This window comes from Lissotriton helveticus, chromosome 6 (genome assembly GCF_964261635.1).
Source record: "Lissotriton helveticus chromosome 6, aLisHel1.1, whole genome shotgun sequence".
NCBI classification, from domain to species: domain Eukaryota; kingdom Metazoa; phylum Chordata; class Amphibia; order Caudata; family Salamandridae; genus Lissotriton; species Lissotriton helveticus.
The window spans coordinates 461,248,248-461,273,826 of NC_136067.1; the positions used below are offsets into that span (position 1 = coordinate 461,248,248).

General features: G+C 42.7%; 1 protein-coding gene across 1 annotated transcript in view; it reads left to right on the plus strand.

Moving 5' to 3' along the window:
- MYOM2 (myomesin 2) overlaps positions 1 to 25,579 on the plus strand; it is a 724,606-nt gene that overhangs the window by 77,036 nt on the left and 621,991 nt on the right. Inside the window, exons 3-5 of the mRNA XM_078647923.1 lie at positions 10,779 to 10,907; positions 17,977 to 18,121; positions 18,271 to 18,428. Coding sequence (XP_078504049.1) covers positions 10,779 to 10,907; positions 17,977 to 18,121; positions 18,271 to 18,428 — 432 coding nt within the window. The remainder of the gene's footprint in view (positions 1 to 10,778; positions 10,908 to 17,976; positions 18,122 to 18,270; positions 18,429 to 25,579) is intronic.

Consider the following 25,579-nt stretch of genomic DNA (forward strand, 5'->3'; position numbering starts at 1 on the left):
TGACAGGCAGGAGAAGCAGAGTGAAAATGAGTTGCAGGGTCAGGAGACTTACTGAACACATGGTGCAGAGAGAGATAAGCTGCCCCAGGGATAATAGATATGAGGATACAGTTTTGTGCTACAAAATGTCGTTAAATGTAGCAGAACAAGATTCGCCAGTGCAACCAGCCACTCACGCTCGCTAAATGTGCCCTTTCGGATTTAGCTCTATTTTCCTGGTGCAAAATGCTCCCTCGCATCCAAACTGGACACAAGGATGCATTTGTGCACCAAGAATAGCATTAAATGCAGCAGAATGTGATTTGCGAGCACAAGCAGCAATTCACACTCACTATATTTGCTCTTGAAGTAGGATATTCCCCCTAATTTAAACAAGTAGGATTAATCACATAATTACTTGAATAAATAATTACCTACATGACTCCAGCATGATAGCAATTCTGCCCAGGACTAGAGCACAGTCTTAAAACTGCCATTTCAACTAGCATAACAAACATTTTGCCAGTCCCAAACCTTCCTTTGTGTTCTTATAAGTCACCCCTAAGCTAGGCCCTAAATGCCCACAGGGCAGGGTGCATGGCATTTAAATCTAGGACTGTGTAGTTTATGGTTCCCTTGTTCGGGCACTGAAAAATCTGCAAAGTTATTTTTCACTGTGGTAAATCGTGCTCTCCTATAGGTTAACACTAGTGTACAGTATTACCTTTAATAAGTGCTAAATTCAGGTTCGGAGTAGATAGGTAATGGTTCAAGGACTCATTTTACTGGTAAAATCCTACCTGGGATTCAAATGATGCCTACTTTGACACTGACAGATGACGCTCACATCTAAGCTCACACCTTGACCTGCTCGCTTTGTCTGTCTAGTAAGGTTGGCACCAAACCACAGGACTCATTTTTGGCATACGCCAGCACAGCAGGGCACCTGGCCTTATGCAGCATACATGGAAAGAGAAAAAAAGCACACATGGAAAGCGAAAAAAAGAGGAAAAACACCTCAACTCGGGAGCAGCATGAATTTGACGCTACCCCAGGTTTACATAACTTTGTAAATCTGGGGCAGCACCAACTTCCATGGGTGTTGGGTGGGAAAACCCACCACAACACCCATGGAATGCCTCCTGGGCACAGCGTAAGGCAATGCAGAGATTTGCTCTGCATCACCTTGCTCATGAACTATGAGGAATACAGGGTGGCTTTGTGTGGCCTCATGAATCTTTATGAAAGTCCTGCTTCAACCATGTACCACTTTACGTGTTGCAAAGGTGTGGCACAGAGCTCTCATAAATAATCCTCCTAGTGGGGATATAAGAAGTGACCAAAACAGCTTTAGGGATGGATAAAAGCTTGCCCTCCACCCAAAGGTCGGCACAGGGCATAAATGTGTAACCCACAGACCTCTCTTCAGAACACTCCTGGACCTATGAAGAAGGACTGCCCTGCTGTATGAAACTGGACACATGCTTGCCTTGCACCGAGAACCCCAGAAGTGACTCAAAGGGTAAGCTGGCCTGTTTGAGGATAGAATACAACAAGCTTCCAGAGGCCTCTCTCTTGGGAACTGCCCAGTTGATCAGGTTCAACTGGGCCCTGCTACTGGCTTCTTCTGGAGGGGTTGCTATACCAAAAGTCATGTCCCTCAGGACCTAGATCCGTGGACCCTGCTGTTAGAGTGTACTCTTCCCATTCCCAAACTGCAAAAAGGGGGAACATAGTATCTTTTTGCAAACTTTTTGCCTGAAGAAACATTGAAGAAGCCACGGAATTTTGGTTAAATCACTGCTCAGCCTCAGAGTGCTGGTTTGCCATGCTGAAGGAGATTTGACTTTCAGAAAAGCTTCAAAGTCTGACTGAATGTAGAAGGCTTTATCGGTACAGACGCCGAGCAGCATCCCATCAATATTGTGTCCTTTGCAGGCACAGACTTTGGACTTCATCCACTGGAGCTTTCCCACCTTCGTCGAGCACTGCACTGGGACCACTTTTTCAGAAATCCACTGTCATTGAGCCTGGCTTCTATTCCATCTTGCTGCTTGCCTTACCAATACTTTGTAGACAGCCCCTGTTTCTCCATAATACTTTATAACTCAGAAGGAAAACTTTCCACCGGGACAAACCTGGTACCTCTATCTGACTTGCACTGCACTGGGGTTGGCCTTAACTTCTTGACTTTGACCCGGTGTAGTGTGACCATATTACTGCGGTTGCAGCTTTGTGTTTTTTGGAACTGTTTTTAATTCAAATTCTATACATTCCTGAATTACATTCTACTTAGTAGATTCTTTTTGTTTTGGTGTCAGTTCATTTATCCAAATTTATTCAATTTTTCAAAATTGCTTAACGATTTATCTTGTTCTGTGCTTTCCCATTATTACTGTTTGAGTGCTGCATTAATACTTTGCTCATTGCCTCTAAGTTAATCCTGATGTCTTTCTGCCATGCTATATCAGGTTTTTTAGTGACTTTGGTGGTTCACTCTGACAAGGATTGTGATTATTATTTGAGGTGGATTTTCATCTTACATTGGCCAACATACCTAATAATGTGCTTCAATAAATCTATAAGTTTAGGATGTCCCAAAAACACATACTCCAAATCATCCTGAGAAGTAATTTTACTTTGAGGGCATCCATTACATACAGATCCTTTAATTTTATTCAGGCTTGATGACACATAATCTAGCTGTCACATATCATACTATTACATACATGTAAAACTGGAGCAGATTAAAGATTTCAAAGAACCTATATAAGGTTTTAGATTCATCTTCTTTGATTAAGATTTCCCCCTCATCTTTTGCTAGTATTCTGTGTAAAACACTTATCACTTGGAGAGTCATAATCCATCTGAATCTGCACATTTTCAAACCAGTTTTTGTCATTTTCAATCAAATATTCATATGCATGACTTGATTTATTTTGAGCTAGTAATAATCATCATGTTTATCATGAATACTAACTCAAGAGGGTTTTTAAGTGTTTTGAGGACCACATTTAAACTTTATATAGAATGGGAGTGCAGTTTATGCTCATTTCTACTTCTCCATCTCCTTAAGAGTTCAGAACTTTACTTTTTCAAATGAGACAGAACACATATTTTAATATTTACTCAGATATATGTAGGGTTATCAAAATCAATTGTAGGATGCAGTGGTCATAAATTCCCTCCCTAGTGAAACTATGCACATACCTCAAGCCCAATACCTTTTATGAACCTGAAGATCAGTCAAGTCCAAATATTTGTCAATGGTGCAGCACATTTCTTTTGTTTATTCTTGAAACTCTACCAGGAAATATAAAAGCCAGAATTAGATTATATTTGTACAAAAATGATGTCAGTTTGAGATAGCAAGGAATCATCTGAAAGAAAAATTAATCTTAAAGTAGAATGGCATTTTGATAGAGATTTATCTCCCAAGGAACACACTATTTTTATTCAATACTGCGGTACATTTGTTATTCAATACATTTATGATGAGCAGTTTAGGCCAACCTTGCATTTATCAACAATTCCCCTGAGAGTAGATGGAAGGTAATAGACAGATAAAAATCTATGTTAGCGATATTCATTGTATGCTTTAATTTTCCATATTCTGGTCCCAGCTTCACAACCTGATTTAAATTCACATTATTGACCTTTACAAATGTTATTGTATCATATTCCAAACGTTATCTGATGTTTCTATACATAAATTAACAATGGTGGATGCCATGAGGCACCTATCCTGGTAGACCTATGTATTGTCAGCAGTATCTCTGTCCTGGAAACAATAGTGCAATGCAGTTAACCAGATACACTGATCTTTGAGGTTCTTTCTTTTTATTGTATTCAATTTAAACTGCTAGTTCCCCAAATTGAAAGCCTTTTAAATATCTAGTATCAGTATAAAGCAGGGTGTTTTCCCTCTACTTACATATAAATATGGTCCAAGCCGATAACCCAGTATTTTGGCAAGTATTTTATTACATGTATTTACTAGAACTATGCATTTCTCAGAATGATCCACATTCATTTTTGGATGTGTTACAGAAGGATGTATGACGTTACAACGCATACTTTTACCACGCATACTTTTACAACGCGGTTTTTACCACGCATACCTTTACAACGCATAGCGCTTAGAGGTGCTGGATAGTGGTAAGTATAATTTTCTATTCCAACTCCAGTCCCCGTGGACACTAGGAAAGGTGTTGGATAGAAAATTAAACTTATTCCCTATCCTAGAGCGCCCCCCAGCGCAATGCGTTGTAATGGTTTGCGTTGTAATGCCAGCGTTGTAATGGTATTGCGTGGTAAAACATGCGTGGTAAAGGTTGTATACCGTTACAGAAAGCTACGAGGTGATACTTAAAACTTTGGCTATTTCTCCGGAATCACTATATGATTGAATAGTTCTACCATTCTTGGGAATATGTCACCATCAAAAATCTTATAAAATGTCATTATCATACCATCTGTGACATGTCTCTTGTTAATTACTACCTCTCATAATTCCTCTATGTGAATTCTGGATTATTTTCTTTGCATTAATCCTAAAAATGATTAGGAACTTCTTCTGTAATATGTATCATATTTTTCATGCTGACATACCAATGTTTCCAAATCATAATTTCATTGTGTGGTATCTTCTGTAGTATAGATACAAATCTTCTTGTCCTTTTCCCTGGCTGACCAAGCTAAGAATGACCACACTCTCTCCCCTTCCTCATTTATCTTCTGCCCAAATGTACTGAGGTTCACCAGTTCCTTTTTTCTGTAAACATTATTTTACATAACTCTAGTATAGTTGTAATTATTCAGACTCTCTTATCTCTTCGCTGGTTCCCAATACCAATCATTCACTTTTTCATCTGATTGCATGTATCCCTTAAATATTGTAGCATTCATGTTTAGAATTATTGTTACCTTCTCTTTAATTGTCCATTGAAATCATTCACATATTACTGTGATATATTCTGTTAGAAATGGGGTTTCTGGTTAGCAAAGGTATGCACCCTCAACCACAATCCTATTCAGGGTTATCCACAACACATCCTAGATTATCCTGTGTTCACTCTCTGGTAGCTTGGCACTGAGCAGTCAGGCTTAACTTAAGAGGCAATGTCTAAAGTATTTGAACAACACTTCAAACAGTAACTTGTAAAAAAAAGACACCACATCAGTGTAGACAAATACAGAATATTTTTACGAATAAAACAGGACCAAAATGACGAGAATCCAATAAGTAGAACCAGAGTTAAGGATTTTTTTTAGAAATAAACTGAAATATAGTGCTGAAAAGCATAAAGCACCAACTGGGGCTATCTGGTCGCACTAGACTGGGTAAAATCCAAAAGTTCAGGCTGACCGCAAGGGATTGTGGGTCAAATACAGGGACCAGCCTTAGCCTGTTGAAAAAATACCTTGAATGGGTTAACATTAAGATCAATGTGGGGAGCAGAGGAGGTGATGAGTCGCCGTTAATCCTTAAGATGGAGGCGATGCATTGGTTCCGTACCATGCAAAGTCAAAGAATAATTGGAAATGGAGGCAATGCGACAATCTGTTGTCGAAGTGGTGTACTCGAGCCTCTCAGCTGTAGAGATGAGTCATTGTTGATGGAGATGCACTGGTTGTGAGTGGCGCAAAAGCATTGATTTTTACTGAAGCAGCACTTTATATCAACTTCGAAGGGCCCAGGACTGGGGTGCCACCACTTGGCAGGGCAAGGTGTGCAGCAAACCACTGAAAGAAATATTTGAAAGAAAAGGCTTAGACTCAGTATCTAGCCGTATCAGGAAATGGACTGTCAACCAACAGGAATACACCCATGCGGTTGAATATATCGCTGGAGTAAAGAATAAGGTGGTGGATTGTCTTTTAAGGATACCTCCCAACATGAACAGTAGTATAGATAATGAAACACAGAATGATGACGAAGAGGTAGCCATATTGAATGTGTGCATCATTTCTGACAGTGTAATAACAGAGACTGAATGGAAAACAAGCCTCAGAGAGTGTGAAACGCTGGAGGCAGTCAGGCAGTACGTAAATAGTAGTTGGTCAAACAAGAACACTGTAGAGGAGGAATAAAAAACATATTGGTGCATCAAAGATGAACTTGCAGAACTAGATGAATATCTGTTCTGGGGTACCAAACTAATTGCCCCTGGGAGTATGCAAGACCAACTCATAAATAAAGCACATGAAGGCCACTTTGGTGTTTTCCAGACAAAAGAGACACTCTGAATGGACTTTGGTGGCATGGCATGGACATCAAAATTAAAAGATCTGTAAGGGACTGAGTACCATGCAAAGTGAGTGGCAAGACCTTAATCACATGAATCTACCCCATGCATGCATGCACACTTCCAAACAACCCATAGAATGAATTGGCCTTGGACATAATTGTTCCCATAGCTGAGGAAAATATGACAACCTACATTATACTACTGTTAGATTCATATCCAGTTGGCCAGAAATCCGATTTACTTCAAACATTAGTTTAAAGATTGTCATAAAGCTTTTAACAGACAGATTTGCTAGTGAAGGGCTAACATCGACTAATGTGTCACAAATAATGGAGTACAATTTTGCTCTAAAGAAATGCAAATATTCTTAGAAGAGAATGGCATCACCCATCTGCACTCAGCACAATACTACCCAGAAACCAACAGTGCTATCAAACTCTTCAATAAAACATTCAAGAAGGGATACAATTAGCAAAAGTTAACAACCTTAATTGGAAAGCAGAAATTTTCAAGGGAATTAGAGAATTTCATCTCACTGCACACCGAAGCACTCTGAAAACCCCATGTGAGGTATTAAGAAGAATACCCAATTTTCAAGTAGTTCCTTCCAGGATGAAATGGGGTAAAGGACGGATTGATGTGAACACCAGACAACCCTGGAAACAATGAGAAATGATTCAAAATGAGGCCAGAAAAGAAAAATATGACCAAGACAAACACCCCAACATTTCCAATGGTGTGGTCGTAGATTGGGTAAAGATTAAGGGCCTTATTTAGATCTCGGCAGATGGAATACTTCATCACAAACGTGGCGAATATCCCGTCCAACATAATAGGATCTCCATAGGATATCATGGGAATGTAATACGACAGACAGGCTATCTGTTACATTTGTGACAGTGTATTTCCCTCTGCCAAATTCTGAATCAGGCCCTAAGTCTCCGAGTGACGGTGGCAAAGACTCCAAGTTTTTAAAAGTCATTAAAGTCGTCACACATTTTCGCAATGCTATGAAGACTGACACTGGTAAAATATGGAATTTGGGGAAGATGACGAAACTCAGTCACACGAAATTTAGAAAGGATGCCAACCATCAGCCAGCAGGATGAGACTCAAGCAATGGCAATCCTCCTGGCAGAGAGAATGGGTTATTGAATACTGCTTACAACAAACATCCCAATAGGAGTTTCCCTTATAGAGAATGGACACGTCCCATCAGACCACCAAAATACTCAAAAGACTATGTCCATGAGTGCAAAGGAACTTTCATTGTGTGCATTAAACCCTATAAAGTGTCTCATTTACATTGGTTCACAAGACAATGTCAGGGATTTTAAAAGGTATTATTATTTGCACCCTGTATCCTACAAGTTGTATCTTAAACAAAGGTTTACGCACCTGTTTGTAAAGTATTATGCCACCATCTGTGCTCAACCTCACGACTACCCCTTCTCTTGTTACTTTTTGTCGTCAGTGTGGGCCATCCCCTTCCTTTGTCTTATTCCCACTTCCTTTAACCCTTGAATCTTGTCCAGTGATGAAAGGGGGGGGTGTATGGTATCCTCCATAGTGGTTGTACCCATTGCCTAGACTCCTTCTGTTCCTTGGGACATTAGAACAATCCAACATAGCATTCCAACTGTGGGGAGAGTGTTTCTCTCAGTGAAGAGCTGTACCTGTGCTGTGGTTAGGGTGTTATCATAAAACCTCTCTTTAAGCACATCGTCTTCCTGGTCATTCATTCTATGTTTCTACATCTTCCCTCTCATTCTTCCAAGGATGAGCCATTAGGATTTGGATAGCCCATCAGTCACACTTAAGCTCCCTTTATAAGTGGCTGTCTAGAGGCAATTCACAAAGCCCAGCTGTCACTCACCCCAGACGTATATTGGAGACAGGCTGCAGGCACTCAGAGCTAGGAGCAGAAAAAAGAACATCTTTCTAAACGTGATGTGCAAACAAATGATGGACTGATTGAGGACCAAATCAAACATTCACCCCCAGTCAAGAGATCTGGGTTAAATCCATTGTTCTTTTGCTCACCATGCCACCCCAGTTTAGGCACAGCCATATGCAAATCAGTCTTGACCCTGTGCTTCATAGGAACAGTTCAGCCCAAACTCCCAAGCCAGGTCCTCCCTGTACCGGAAACAAGCATCCTGGGACCAGTTTCAGGGCATCGCCCCTCATCAGCCAGGCTAGCTTGAATCCAGTGGCACAGTGTGCAAGAGACCCATGTCTGGGCATACACTTCCCACTTAGGCCGACACATGCAAAAAGAACAGATGATGGATGGAATGCTGAACAAATCAAACATTCACCCCCAGTCACAGATCTGGATTAAATACATAGTTGTTTTGCTCACCACACCATTCTAGTTTAGACCCAGCCATATACAAATTGGTCTTGACCCTTCTCCTCATGGGAACAATCTAGCCTGAACTGCCATGCCAGGCCTCCCTGGACCAGAAACAAACATCCTGGGACCGAATGTGGCTACTTTTCACTACAAGGACATGCAATACTTAATAGTATATGTGCTACCTTTTGATTACACAGCACCCTGCACTATGGACTACCTAGCACCTACCTTAAGGGAGAAATATATGTGATAAAAGGGGAGTTTAAGGCTTGGCAATGGGTTCTAAATGTCAAGTCGATATGGCATTGTAAACTGCACACAGTCTCTGCAGTTATGGGCCTGAGACATGTTTAAAGGGCTACTTGAGTGGGTGGCAGAATCAGTGCTGCAGGCCCACTAGTAGCATTCCCAATCCCAATTATTTAAGGTCCAGGGATCCCAGTCCCGGGTGGTATTGCCTTATAACGCTATGGAAATCAGTAAGTTTGAGGGGGGTTCACTCGAGGCACTGGACCTCTCTGGTCTCTAAATTGTTACTGCGGGGAATGGTTGCCAGTGTAAACCCCTCGCTCTTGTACCTGGAGATCTCAGTTCCTTTTCGAAAGGCTCTTTTTAAATTTTTTTATTGATGATCTTTTTTACAATTATTTTTTTGTTGTTTAGTGAAGTTGAGAACAAACATGGTGACCTTGAAATCAAGATATTCCTAACAGCACATTACTGCACCAGCCGACGTGTTTCGCCCATGGAGGTCAATTGGACCTGGGCTTTCTCAAGGCTTTTTAAAACATTTTTTCAGCACCGTCTGATTCATCCAAGCATCACTAAAATCAATTGTGTGCTTCACTTTTATATTTATAGTGTTGAGGTTTCTAAATCGTGGGTCAACCCCCACAGCCGTGTCTGGATAGGAATTACTAGTAGCATTTAATTAACAGGCATATGCAGTGCACTCTACTAGGGACGTATAGGTAAATTAAATATCGCAATTGTGGATATGTCAATCAAGCCATATTTTAGGAAAGAGAGCATATGCACTTTAGCACTGGGTTGCAGTTGTAAAGTGCTGAGAGTCCTAAGGCCAACAAAAAGAATTCAGCAAAATTGGAGGCAAGTAGGAAAAAGTTTGGAGGAAAACGACCCTACAGGTGACAGGTCTAACAAAAGGCTGTGCCTAAGATCCAATTAAAATATTCTTCAGTTGAGTTGAAACTCCAATTTTAAACTGAAATTTACTGGAGGAAATAAAGTAATTATGAAATGATCATTTATGCTTGTTAGATCTAAAAAAAAAACATACATTACCATTAGGTTGTTTTCAATAGAAGATTCTGATGCAGGTAAATCAAAAATCATAATTAGGAATGAGGTAGCCTTTGCGAAAATAACATGACTAAAAATTACTGAACCATGAGCAGACATAGTCCAGTAATAAAAGCTTAGCATTCTAAAATGAATCCACATCAGATTATGGTAGGCTGTGAATGACTGCAATATTTTTGATTGTATGTGGCGAAACCAAGGCATTTTCCACCCGTATGGAATTTGGCAGGTATTGAGATAATTACTGACTCACTCCCAAGTTTGAAGAGGACCAGTAAAGGGAGGACTGGATAAATATGAACGTTTACACATGAAGATGATAATGCAAAATGTTCACCTTTCAACGTACATATTTGGTTCATAGTCCAGATGCTGCAAGTAGCCCACCCCTGATATAACTGTGATGTCTGGTCTAAAAAAGAACACAACTACACATATGTCTGCTGGCTACCCTTTACTTGATCTGCAATTGCAAAGTTGTCTGCCCAGTGCTCAGGTTCATATCTCCTGGAACCCATTGACTTTCCACTCTAGACATGAGTAAAATGCCTTACCTAATACAATAACGAGAGGGGAAATAATAAGGGCAGTCTCAGGGGAAGAATGTAGTGTACCAGACGGACAATATAGAACAAGGTCAGGAAGCTAGCGAGATGCAAGACGCACAGTTACACGCATTTAGGGGGATATTACAGATGCAAATGGAAACTGGATTCAAATCATTGGAATAATGTATTAGGAACTGAAAAATGAAATTCAGAGGGAAACATCAGAAAAGTGCTGAAAAGTTAATTAATTTCATTTTGCCTCATTCAATTAATTTCCACGGAATGCTCACTTGTTGTTTTGTTCTATTTATGAAGGAGGAGCACCGCTTCTACACAGGCAACGGCAGTTTCGTCGTCTTCGTACAGATCTTCTCATGCAAAGCGGGGGAGAAGCTCCGTGGAAGAGGAGGGCCTAGAATACACAGTACCGACTTTCAGAAGAAGGTAAACATGTTTCTTACAGTACTCACACGAAAGTGCGGGCAGGAATTCGAACCATAATGCTTCCAAGAAGGCTCTTTCCGTTTTTTTTCAGTTTTACAATACGGTTGGTATCAAGATGCACATAGTTTTAATGTGAGCGCGAAAGTTGGTGAATTAGTGAATTTGTCATGGTGGGAACGTGGGAAGGTGCTACATGCAGAAAAAGACGAGAACTAAACCTGAAGTATCTTAGTGGTGATGAATCAACAATGCTTAATAAAAAATAGAAAATATTGCTAGTACAGTGTATAGTTTTTCAGCACAAAATGACTTGCGAAACGTTGAAAAAGCGGATATATTTTTGAAAGCCGCACACTTTTACACTGTATATGTCTCCAAGTTTGCACTGGAAAAACACAGTGCGCTACATCACAGAATAATATTCCAATCAACTTGTACCAAATGCACCTGCCAACATTAAAACTTACATTTTGTTACTCAGAATGTATTAATGTACATTTATTATACATTGCGGGTGGTCAACGGACTTTGCCCTCCTGCAGGTAGTCCTTGCAATATATTTGCACTTGAAGTATGGCCACAGGTGTGATGGGAGTAGGAAGTCAAGCACATTGCTCAACTGAAGTAAGAGCTTTAGGGCCTTGTGTGCTATAAATATTGTAAATATATGGAATTATAGTTGGGTAACAATGATTAAAGGGGTGTTTTTCACTGAGGGGTTCTGAGTGGCATCACATAGACAATGAAACTGTAACTCGAGTTTTCTACGATGTCACTCAAAACGTCAAGGTGACAAGCTACCCCCATCATTCACTGTTTGGCTATGTATAATTTTTTTTTATGTATGGCCCTCAAAATCATCTGGCCTTGGTCTCAACTGCTAAGCAGGGGTAGAGGAGTAATAGGGAGCCATATACGACATGGCCTCTCCTCTCTGTCTCAGATGTAAAAGAAATAACTGCCTTTCCGCCACCCAACCCATCACCCTTGTGCCATCCAGGGACAGTTACTATACTATGGCGGAGGAGCATCGCCGCACTAGTGAAATGCCGCAGACAGAAGAAAAATAAAACCATTTTATTGTCCTTTTATTTTTCACTTCCAGTCTGCGAATCTGGGGTGGGGCCATGCCACATCGTTAGCAGCTGGGTAGGAGTGGTGGTAGGCACTGAAAGTGAGCATGTTGATTTGGTCGGCCATTTTAGGATGGCCAAACCAACATGCGCACTTTGATATCTACAGACTGTACCTCAAAGATATCACCTGTGCTCAGGGGCACAGGCTCCGAGTTCCTGCTTGAGCTTGAAACTGGACCGCTCTGCCCAATCCCAGTGCTTCTCTCGGGAGTAATTGCATGAAAGAAGTGCTGGGATTATGTCTTGGAGCCTGTGTTCCTGGGGATTCTAGTGCCATAGTATAGGAGCAGTGAGGTGCAGTAAGGGAACAGAAGATCACGGTGGCCGGCAGCAAAAGTGTGTCCGTTTTTAATTACTTTTTCACCTCGCTGCCCCCCAAGTCGATTGCTGCTGGTGCCATCTCATCTCTTTTCGAAAGTCATAGAGCATGAGTTCTCCAACAGGTTCTCAAAGAGCCCTGTCAGAGCAGTCTGGAATTCCTTTATGACATGGCAAAAATGGCTAACAGCTTTTATGAAGTGGCTAACTAGATTTAAAATCTGGTGTTCTTGATAGTGGCTGTCAGTGAGAGCCATACATAAAAAATAAATTCCTCAGTCACAAAGGATTCGACACGTTTCACCACTGAGTCAGTACTCTTTCCGCATTTGCCTGCATCAGGTCTTATCTGGAACAATCACCAGAGGTGAAAAAAATACGCCTTGTATGTATTGTGGTAGCCAGTACACAGTGTTCATAAACGTGTATATGCTGCCTACCCTGCGTATCCCGCTGTGAACACCAGGCTTGTGTGCCGGGGGGTTGTGCCTCACGTCAGACTGCGTACCTTATTGTACAGGCCTACTGCCAGGCGCGGTGCGTCCATTGTGGTGTAGGGGCGAAGCCCCACTAAGCCCCATGGACCCACCACTCGTCACTAGAAGCCAAACACAATTATTTTAAAAAATCGCGCTATCTGCCGGCCGGGAAACCGGGAGACACCCGACCTTCCCGGAGTGCGCAAGGGGGGGGGGGGAGGATCGGGCTGCTGCAGCTGCGCAAGTGTATTTTTGGGCACAAACATGCCCGCGCATGCGCAGATCGTTTTCTTGTGAATTCCCCCTTAGAGAGAGGACCAGGGGGCGGGCCGCAGCCCCCGGGGTTAGACAGGGCGACTGGGCGAGGAGTCATGGTGCCCCCCCAGCCAATCCTGGCGCAGGATTGGCTGGTCACTACATAGCCCGGTTACATAACCCCTGACGGATAGCACGGCCGACTTTGGTGCTGGGAAACCAGGTTCGAGCCTCTTATCGAACCATAAAAATGTATACATGACTTACTTTGGTGTTAAATAAATAGATATTTTAAAAAACAAATAAAAATGATGTTCCGACTAAGGTGTGAAATTGGTGTCGAATAAATACATGTTTTTAAAAACAATTAATATTAATCATGTATCATTGGTGCTGGAGTACAAGGTTCGAGACTGGTATTAAACACTGACAAGCTGTGTGCAAGTTATATGGTCATAAAAATACATGAATGATGGATGCAGGATGGGTGGATGCATGAATGGATGCAGGATGAATGATGGGTGGATGAATGGATGGGTGGATGCATGAATGAATGATGGATGCAGGATGGATGCAGGATGGGTGGATGGGTAGATGAATGAATGATGGATGCAGGATGGATGCAGGGTGGATGGATGGGTGCATGAATGAATGATGGATGCAGGATGGGTGGATGGATGGATGGATGATGGATGAATGATGGGTGGATGAATGGATGGGTGGATGCATGAATGAATGATGGATGCAGGATGGGTGGATGAATGAATGATGGATGCAGGATGGATGGGTGGATGGATGGATGGATGGGTGGGTGGATGCATGAATGGATGCAGGAATGGATGCAGGAATGGATGATGGGTGGATGGATGGGTGGGTGGGTGGGTGGATGGGTGGGTGGGTGGGTGGGTGGATGGATGGATGCATGAATGAATGATGGATGGATGCTGGATGGGTGGATGGATGGATGGGTGGATGAATGAATGATGGATGCAGGATGGATGGGTGGATGGATGGATGGATGGATGGGTGCATGAATGAATGATGGATGCAGGATGGGTGCAGGGTGGATGGATGGGTGCATGAATGAATGATGGATGCAGGGTGGATGGATGGATGGATGGATGGGTGGATGCATGAATGGATGCAGGAATGGATGCAGGAATGGATGATGGATGGGTGGGTGGGTGGATGGATGGATGCATGAATGAATGATGGATGGATGCTGGATGGGTGGATGGGTGGATGAATGAATGATGGATGCAGGATGGATGGGTGGATGGATGGGTGCATGAATGAATGATGGATGCAGGATGGGTGGATGGATGGGTGGACACATGAATGGATGCAGGAATGGATGCAGGATGGATGATGGATGGGTGGATGGATGGGTGGATGGATGGATGAATGAATGATGGATGGATGGATGCAGGATGGATGGGTGGATGGATGGGTGGATGCATGAATGAATGATGGATGCAGGATGGATGGGTGGATGGATGGGTGGATGGATGGATGGGTGGATGCATGAATGAATGATGGATGCAGGATGGATGGGTGAATGCATGAATGAATGATGGATGCTGGATGGATGGGTGGATGCATGAATGAATGATGGATGCAGGATGGATGCAGAATTGGTGGATGGGTGGGTGGGTGGATGGATGGGTGGATGCATGAATGATGTATGGATGGATGCAAGGTGGTTCGGGCTCGCTCGCTGCGGTGCAATATGCAAATTAGTTAAGGCCCACCACTTTCAAATGTCACCAGCCGCCCCTGCCTACTGCACTTCATAAATTTGCTGCTGCACGCTCAATGCCACAAGCAACATGAAATGGAAGTTATGACTAGCACTCTTGATGATTTTCAGGACTCTTCTTGAAAACCAGATTCTGAACACTGCTTGCATCATCATGTATGCTAATTCACTTTCTTGACTCAAAATCGTCCATAGGTCTGCAACTGCAGTCTGGAGTTTTATATAATTATTTTGTCATCCGCAGTGATCTTTTGCCAAATAACTCAAGCTCCATCCATGAAAGCGGTTGCAGAGCAATTGCCACCTCAAAGATGGTTTAATTATATTGGCTTATAAGAAAATAAGAACTCTTATCTTAGAATACGGCACTGGGCATGCCTATGCTCCTTAAAAATAGCAGCTATTGAACCGTATGCGTGGCTAACCAAAGCTGTTTAAAGAAAAGACACAATATTCGTGTATTAATATTCCCATGCACACGTTACTGTTCACATGCAAGCTTCTTCACATGAAACAATGACAATACATCCAGATATTCAACATTTTACACATGGCGAAGGAAGTGCAAGAGTAGTTGTATAACATGTATATCCGAGAATCATCCACGCTACCACTAGAATGTCACTATAAACAAATGATTCACGTCAAGCTTACTAGGGGAAGAGCAGTTTCTACATATAAAAGTAAAACAGTATCAAAATAAACACCAGCCAGAGCAGTTCAGTATTTATAATGAGCATATCTCTGCTGTTACATAACACGAGCAGCCACCGATCTACTCTTAAGAACACATTAAAGAGCCCAATAGGTTGATTCTTTTTGATGCCAGTGATCAAACACCACAAGGCAGTGGAGAACGACTCAGAAAGGCCATAATGGTACCTTCCCTCTGGGACGACATTTTCCAGAAAGTGACGTAGGCCATACGATCATTTAATGATTCATCAATGGCCCAATCGAGACACTTGTTACTTCGATACTTTGCTTGTTTATATGATTAAGCAGATTTGTCCATTTAATAGTTTGTTCTACATTTCCGAGGAAACATATAGGTATATGTGAAACAACGTTTACAGATACTGAGTCACAGAAAAATATTTCATTTCTAAATCACCGATTAGCCATTCTGCACAGAGATATACAAAGACCATTATTGATTAATACATTGTATGACAATTATAAAGACTAAGGGGCCCATTAGGATGGCGGGCGGATTGCCCCCGCCAGGCTGGCGGTAGCCATCGCCGGCCTGGCGGGGGCAATCCGCCCTCCATCCTCTCCTAAATGACCCCCCGCCATATTAGTATGGCGGGGGGACCGCGGCGGACGGAAAGACCGTCCGCCGCTTTTCCGCCCCGGTCGCCTTGTGACCAGGGCGGAAAAGTTCTAATATGGTGGCAGTGTCTAATAGACACCACCAGCCATATTAGCATGGGCATTATTAGATGCCATGCATTCTTCACTTTGGGGGCCCCCAGAGTGAAGGAGAGGTGGGGGGTGCACACGGGGGAACCTGTGGTACCCCCCTGCATTTGTATAAACAAAGCGGCAGGCACCGCGCGGTGCCTGCCGCTTTGTTTATGCAAATGCATACGTGCAGGATGCACCCGCCACAGTGGAGGGCGCATCCTAATACCCCCCACGGGACCCCCCCCCCTTATGGCGGGCAGTCCCAATTACTGATAGGATGGCGGGCGGACTTAGTCCGCCCACCATCCTAATGACCCCCTTAAAATATTGGTCTGCAAACAAGTGCTCTCTTTATGATTGATTTAAAGCATTTACACAATGCTCAAAGGCAACTAAATGGAATGTTGCTTGTGAGAAAGTGGATTATTAGTTGGGGTGGATGACAGTCCACCACAATATATAATGTCACTATTCTTGTTAGGTCCAGTAAAGGTTTCAGTAACCTACCCACATACCCCAGGTGCGTAGGCATCCATTTGGGACACAACTAATTTCTAGTGTCATCTCTATTGCTGTAGAAGCCAAAAGAATATGGATGGGGACACCTCACTCACTTGTATTCGTGGCATGCATCATCCTTAGTGTCCACCCTATACCAAGATAGGTGGATACTACCTGAGTGGATCACCACACGCTCCTTCAGGACTCTACCTCATCTGAGAGTTCAAAGATATTTATTGCCTGGATAAATACAAGCATCCAGATAAACTAAAAATATCTACAGGCATACCAAAAAAGATATATTTTTATTGAGCTGGTACAATTTAAGGGCCAGATGTTTCAGATTGTTTTCCCATTCTGTGTGTATGTGGAAATGGATTGATACATAAGGGCCTACGTTCCAATCATTGACAGGCTTCGATCAATTGCTGACATACCAGCTTAGTATACACAGTTTCATAAAATAACATGTATGAGAATGTAAAAGGGAGCCCCTCTCAAGAGATATTTTTTGTACGAAGTTTTGTGCTTCAATTCAGATTATTTGGCCTATTTGATAAATATTTCTGTTTCATACAAATGTACAGTTCAGTGGATAGATAAGTATTCACTCAGAAATACCATCTGCAAACCTTACAAACTCCACTCAAATTCATTGAATGTTTAAGCAAACTATTCAACAGGCTGTTTGCCATTCACATGCAATCCTCCCTCATTGCTAACGACAGGGACATAAATCTGACCTCAGAGGTCAGTGTTACACTGGCACATCTGCATCGCTCTAGGTTGGCAATGGTCCAGCACGGCTCAGTGAGTAGTTTGTCTTACACAGAGCTCTTCAATCTAGGCCCGCTCCACTGGTAATTCAAGCCAAAAACCTTAGAGGCTCTGCAGCTCAAACTAGATTACTGCTGTAGTTGCTCCTGTCATGACTCAAGTCCTCAGTGTTTTGCTATTCTGGGCATGAGCCATGGCTGGGATTCCACTTGCTTGGCAGTCAGGCGAGACTCAGACACACAGGCTTGGACACGGAGACACTGATCTGCAGACATGCCACCTCTCCCCTCTTTGAGTACGCATGTCTTACTTATACCTATGGAAGTTGTAGTTTATAACCTCATTTAATTAAAGAAAGATGCCTCTATTTCAATGAAAGCATAAAAGTGCATTACTCATTGTGCTATAATATGTTTTAATGTTTTCACATGCAGGACCGAAGAGGAAGAGGCTCAACACCGTCAGAGACATGAGCGAAGATTTCGATTTTCCAGTGAGCTGGACTACTTAGAACAAGACATTCGTGCGTCGCGGAAACTTGCCAAAGAACAGCTAGATAAATTGGCCATACAAAGGATGGTAAATGAACATTGTGTTTGACACCTTGAATGCGATTCCTCAACATGAGGACATTTGACAAACTTTATTTATGCAGGGGCTTGAAGTTGTAATCTTTTACGTGCTATATGCTTGTATTCTGAAATTATTTTTATTTTTTAATCTGAAAGGTGGAGGAAAAAATGGCTCTGGAGAGGCAAATTCACGAAGAATGCATAAGTCGAGCCCCTGAAGTACTGGTGCGGCTCAGGTCTCATACTGTCTGGGAAAAGATGTCTGTGAAACTGTTCTTCACTGTGCAAGGGTTTCCAACACCTATTGTTCAATGGTGAGAAGCATATTTACTTGTCTTCATCCAATCGCTAAAACATGCCTGTTTAATATATCTGTAATATTTCCAGAAGAAGCTTCACCGTGACCAACTCCGACCCTGTTTCCATGTTGAACTTTTTTTCCTGCTTTAGATTTTCAACTCAGGCATAAGATTCAGAACACATTTCTTGTTGTTGAAGCACCCTGACTAAGAAAGTCTACAGTACCACTCACATATTGTGTAACTGATAAATACATATGTACACAGTCCTTGAAATGGAAAAAATACAAGGGCAGGTACTCTGTACCAGAGTGCCTGCTTGTTTCTGTGAATACCGGTACTCTCCAAGTAAAAGTATTACCTCTGTTATGTTATGTTATTATAACTTCTACAGCGCACGATTCTTTCCATTGCAAATTTCACTAACTACAGACATAGAAAAGTCAGTAAATACGGGTGTGAGAGTAAGGGTCATGGGTGTTTACAAAGATCAGAAATAATTTTTGCACCCTGAAAGTAGGAGATTTGTAGGTATTCATGGGCATTTTGCATTGTCTGTCTCACCCAGACGAGCTGTGGTGAATCTGAACGATATCCATTGCAAATCAACATGAAGGGCCTCATTTATGAGAAGTGGGGCATCGCTGCGTGAAAGCAGTGATGCGCCACTTCTCAGTGCGCCCTCCTTGCGACACCAATGATGCATCATATTTATAATATGAAGCATCATGTCGCAAGGAAGGACAGATACGTCAGTAAAACTGACGAATCTGCCAGCGCAAAAAGTGGCGCATTGCTGGAGTTGTGTCAGAAGCCTGACGCAACCCCAGCAATGTTCTTTTCACATGGGACAAGCTCCATGTGAAAGAGCCTGCACCACCCTTAGCCCTGCCATGAGGAGGGCGTAAGGTTGTGACGCATTGGCGTCCTAGAAGTGGTGCAGCCAAATCTCATGGATTTCGCTGTGCCACTCCTACGACCCTTTCTTGCGGGGTTACGCCCACCCTGCATACATTACACCTGGCGCAGTTATAATGTAGCGCAGGGGTTTACAAAGTGACACATCTACCTAGATGCGTCACTTCGTAAATATGGCGCAACATGGCGTATTTTTTACACCACTGGTGCGGTGACGCCCCGGGGGCGCAAAAGTGATGCAGTGGCTCATAAATGAGCCCCGAAGTTCTCTGATATTCAAGCAGAGATTCACTGGCAAATATATAGGTAAGGAAGCAACCCCATCTCCCGAGACAAGGTGAGAAGTCTGGAATGAAAAAGAACTGTATTCGGCTTCGAACATGCTCAGAGGAAGCAAGTACAGAGACTAACAATGATGGTGCCACACTTTTCTCTGCTCCAACTTCGAGGCTTCCCACCCACAAACCCAGCTCTAACGATTGTCAGACACTGAGATTCAGTAGAATCCCAGGCAAGAGACAAGGGGGAGTCTCGTTTATGAAAAACAGTCCCCACAGCCTCCCATTGCTATTGTTATAAAGTTTGGTTAGTAACCATAGATTTGTATATACCTCAAGGTATTGGTTGATGCAAGGTAATGGAACACAAATGAGCAATCTTGGAGAATCGTTCCAGGAGAGCCAATCCTTGGTTAGTTTGTGTCCCCGAAAGGGCAGAGGGAAGGCTGAGCAAGCAGTAAGATGATAGGGAGATGATTAAATGGGTGGCAGAACTTCTCAGATAAACTGTCTTCCCTAAAGACAGTGATTCACTCTCAAACTTTCTAGCCATAGACATCACAAAGAGACAAAGAGACATGAGGTCTTGATCCCTGAAGTCAAGATGCTTGGTGTTCCTCTCTTAATCGTGTCCTTAAGCAGTAGCAGTCAGTGGTGGGAGTACTGCCGGGCGGTGACGTGGGGCGGGGGAGAGGCAGGGTGGGGGTAGTAAACTATGGAATACGGCCAAATACAGGTAAGTAAACATATAAATAAATAAAACAAATTTTGTTGCATGCACTACATCGAATTTGGCGATGCAGTGCGCTCAACAAAATTAGTCTAATTTATTTATAGGTTTACTTACCTGCATTTGGGCATATTCCATAGTTTACTACCCCCCCACCCTTCCCCTTCCCCGCCCCACGTCACCAACCGGCAGCACTCCCACCACCGTCCGCTACTGTCCTTAAGTAATCTCAAAGTTAATTAGTTAATTGATCCGGGTCATTTCTCATTTATTCACAAACACTGATGAGGGTAGACACCTCCCAAGAAAAATTAAGAAGGGAGAGGGCATGATTAGTATCTTAGGAGACCAATAGAAAGCTGATGGGGACGAACTAATCAACTTGTCAAAGCAGATTTTCTACTAGCTGGAATTGGGGAGTACCATATTTCAAGTTAGTGACACAAATACTGAACCTATTCTGCTTGGAATGGATAATACCAGGCCATGGCTGTAGATTCAAATCCAACTCAAGAATGCATATATTACAGGTTAAAACGGATGCATCCTTTCTGGGATCATGACTCGAGCCCCATACTATTGTTTAGGATACCTTTTTCCTTTTCATCTATTCCCAGGGGTAGAGACTAGGTAGGGAGGCACTGACATTATTGGTAACATCCCTAGGGAATGTCATGTCTTGAACACTGGGTTAGTGGAAGAAGGAGAGTTTGGAAAAACAAAGCACACACCATTGATGACAATTGCACCGTTTCAAAAAACGATTAGAAATAATATCCTAAATGTGACCCAGGATGAAATGTTACAAAATCTCCCACTAAATACTAATGACTTAATAAATAAAGGAAAATGTGGAAGCAATCATTCCTTAGACTCTTCTAGAGTACAATTATTGATGGTGCGGAAAACACGTATTGCTAAAACAGATAATGACAGGCTTAGATGGCTGTAGAGATATACATTTTTATGGCAACAAACGTTTGTGTGGATCCCCAAAACATTTGGACCTGGTTTGGTACGATCACAAGTAGGGGTGTTAAAAATTGTGAAGTTTTGTGACTAATAATGCTATTTCAGGTTTTGTTCTTAAAATAAATAGCATGAATGGTTAACAACATAGAAAACGGAGGGGGAGTCACAGATAAGCTTGAAACATAACTTTCTATATAAGCAAGCATTGACAAAGCCAATAGCTCTGGCCTTTGGGACCTACTGGCTTTGCCAATGCCTTTGGGTGATGCTGAACATCACCAGTAAAAAGCAATGCTTTTTCTCGGTGCTGTTTCATATTGGCAACATTGTCACAATGACGCTTTAGTGACCAACCTAAGATCTGGGTGTCACTTAAATTGTACTTTCATAAAATCTCTTTTATGGAGGGTTGGCAGCAATTTGTTGTCCTCCGAAAAAATACATACATATTTTTGTAAAACATGGGTAGGGACAACTGAGGAGCAGGTACGGGAATGGGTGCAGGGGAAACAAAGGGTTGGTGGGATAATTTAAAAATGAAGCTGAGTGAAATGTAGCCCACAAGGGAGAGGATAACACTGGGGTGAGGAGAGAACCACACGATAGAGACAGCAACATGGAGCATGGGGCCAGGGAGAGGTACACAGGAGAGGAAGAGAGCAGCCTCGAGAGGGAACACGCACAGGGCCAGGGGCTGGTATTTAGCAGTGGGAAGAGAAACACAAGAGGGAGATAACTGGAAAACACATGCATTTGTAACGCGTGCTTAACCAAAAGAAAAAGTAGTTCCATAAAAGTGAGCAGAAGCAGGACTTAAGTCAGTCTGTCAAGAAGATGGAAAGATTCTATGCTTCATGGAAGGAACAGGCACATGAGGGAGAAGGAAAGTCATCAAATAAGGAAGGATATGAGCGTGACAATAAAGCTAACAGTGATTAGCAATGGGTAGAATTCAAGTCCACTGTCAGTGCTAGGTAAACCCTCAATAGGTCTTTCGCAATCAGAAAGCTTGTCTGGTAGGCAAGACCTAATAAATTAGATCTTGAAAAGTCGAACAGGCATATCTGTGATCACCCTCTAGCTCATATCTACAAGCAATGAAAACCATCTACCCCAATTGTCTCTTCTCCAACTCCAGTCTGTTTATATTTGTCCAATCGTTTTTCACTTTACATATTTTGAGGACTAGAAAAAAATACGTATATAACATATACAGGACTGGTTATGTTTGTCCCAAATGTTACTGTGCATACTCCCCAGCCACCTAACATTTCCCTTTTCCTTCCTTTATTATAACTACTTTTTCTTTCCTCAACTTCAATTACCCTGAAATGGCAAAAGTGTCACTAAAGGAAAACGTAGGGACAAGAAGAGTGAGATAAAGGGAAAGGCAGTGTCTTGCAATGGGTTAAAGAGGCATGGGGTGGATTTGAAAGTGCACAGCCTTGGTGCTTGGCACACTTATGTTTAATTGGATGGCTGCGAGCATCTGGACAAACCTTTGGGCACTCGCACTCTTTCATTTACAAATTACCCACTGGAAGGAGGCAGAGTGTTTCTATCTGAGGAACGTGGAGAGCTCTTTATAAGAGCAGGGGATACAGCATATAATAGCCTTCAGGGCTGCTAACATGATCTGGTATTATGGAAGTATGGAATGATGTGATTGGGAACAGCTCATGTAGAGATTAGGGTAGAATGAGCGGTGTTGTAGACATGCATATCAGATAACAGTCCGCCCTGCACGTTGTACAAAGTAATCACCAAATTTGACTGATATTTGCGGTTTGTAGATTCAGTGGTAGGGGTATCACTACTCTTTGCTTGATGAAAAAAATGGAGGTGGACTCCTGAGATCGCAGCAGTCTGAAAAACATTTAAGCAAGTCGGGTCTGCTTGCATTCACTTGCCAACATGGTGTGACAGGTATGCAGAGTAGGAGGAAGAGCACACGAAGAATCATCAGTGATCTTGCTTCCAAGGGTGGTGAGACTCCCCACTGTGCCATTTACACCTTGTGACCAATAGTCCTTTTATGGAGTTGAGTTACACCAGGAGCTGAAGGAGACCGTGCTCATCTCTGCTAATGGTTTATGTGGTATTGTTGCAGTTTACCTGTGATGTCTGACATAATTGCTTCTTCTCCGTCCCCAGTTTGGAAAGCACTCTTTCTGCTACCAGAAGCATTGGCTCTTCGTCTACTTTTTGGCCTCCTCCTAAAGACTGAGGTTTTGATGTTTCTACTTAATGTTATGTCACAATATGTTGGGCTACGTCATCTTATGTTATGTTAAGTTTTGTTATGTTATTTTGTTCTATAGTCTATTTTTACTCAAAGGCTGGTTCAAGGAATGGGTCATTTACCCCAGACGACTGCCCCTGCCCCTGATTTACAGCATCAAACATAAGCCTGTGACAGCTGGTAAAAATGCCTAACCCTGAATCACTGTCAACGACGGAGTCCTAAGCATCTTTCTAATACGAAAGAAGTCTATAATGACTTTTTCTTTTTTAGGAAGCCTATTAGATAACATAGTTCCCTGCACTCTCAGTGTTTGTCTGTTCACCCATGTACTATTGTACTTAGGATAAACAGTCCAACTGAGTCTTACTACCAGGATCTCTTTTAAGTTTATATATTTTTTAAACTGGTTTTAGGTAAGCCAAGGCATTTTCAACAATTTCTCTATGCAGCATACATAAATCATAAATAAACTGAATAGACTGTTTAACTTGTAGACCATTGTTAGACCTGGCTTATCCAGCTGGTTTATCCCCAGACTTTTCACTTTTTGACCTATCGTTTCAGACCTTTTTTTGTTGGATTTATGACTCCGGGCACTTCACCACTGCTGATCAGTGCTAAAGTGAATATACTTTCCCTGTAAATTGTTATGATGGATTGGTGTTTCCATGATTGGATATTTGATTTACTACTAAGTCCCTAATACAGTGCACGGTGTGTGCCCAGGGCCTGTAAATCAAATGCTGGTAGTGGGCCTGCAGCATTGATTGTGCCTCCCACAGATATAGCCTTTCAAAAGTAACTCAGACCTACCACTGCAGTGTCTGTGTGCAGCCGTGTTTGCCGGCAATATCGACTTGGCAAGAGCAGCCACTTGTCAGTGCCTAATCTTCCCTTTTCTTACATGTACTTCACCCCTAATGTAGGCCCAATATACCCCTGTGGGCAGGGTGCTGAGTATGTTAAAGATAGGACATGTACTGGTGTGTGTGTGTGACATGTCCTGGTAGTGAACTACAGTGCAATTTGTTTTTCACTATGGAAAGGCTATCTATCCCATAGGATGGAATGTGAGTTTATTTATAACATCTTATAAATATAACTTATATATAAGATGCATCTTTTAGTAAGGATGATTGCATTCTGGGTTTGAAAATACCACTTTTAGAAAGTGGGTATTTTCTTGCTTAGCCATTCAGTGTGTCTCACCAGGTTGGTGTATTGACTGACTGGCTTTGGAGTGACAGGGCATTGGGATGTGCATTCTCTCAGACAGACACTGAAGGGGGGGGGGGGGTTGATGTGAGTCCTGCCTTTCCTGAATGAGTCAGGGCTGGGCTGCATAGACCTGGGCCACATTTAGAGTTCGGGGAGGAGATTTCCTTCACACCTCTATGGGCCTGGTCTGCCTTGGACAATGCTGTCTCCACCTCTTGCCGGAGAGCTGCACCAGAGAGGACAGCACTGGTTTGGGCTGGGCAAAGACCTTCTCTGCCACCAGAGAACAAAGGAATTTGTGCTACAAAAAGTGGGGCCCAGGCCCCAAATTTCAGATTACTTCTGGGATTCAAGAGGAACAATTTCCAAGAAGAAGAGTTGGAGAAACTGAGCAGAAGTTCTGCCCCTTTGCTGTGTGCTGTCTGGGGTTGGCCTGCAGTGGCTGTTTCTGCCAAGCAAAGGACAATGACTTTGCTGTGTGCTGTGTCCCCTGCTTGCGGAGAATCTTCAAGGTCTAGAAGTAGAGCTTGCCTCCTGTTCTGAAGTCTCAGGGACACAAAGACTTCACCCCAGTCTCCCCTGAACTCCATTGCTGGGAGTTGTGACCTGCCAAGTGTTGCCTGCCAGTGTTCTGGGCCTCTGGAGGTTGTTTCTGGGGCTGGGAACTGCAAAAGACTAAAGAACTGTGAAAATCGATGCATTGCCTAGTTCCGACACATCGCAGCAGTGCAAGAAGAAATTCTGATGCATCGGTGCAGCCGAAGAATCGACGCAGCGCCTGCCCACGGCTGAAGTGTCTGCTGAG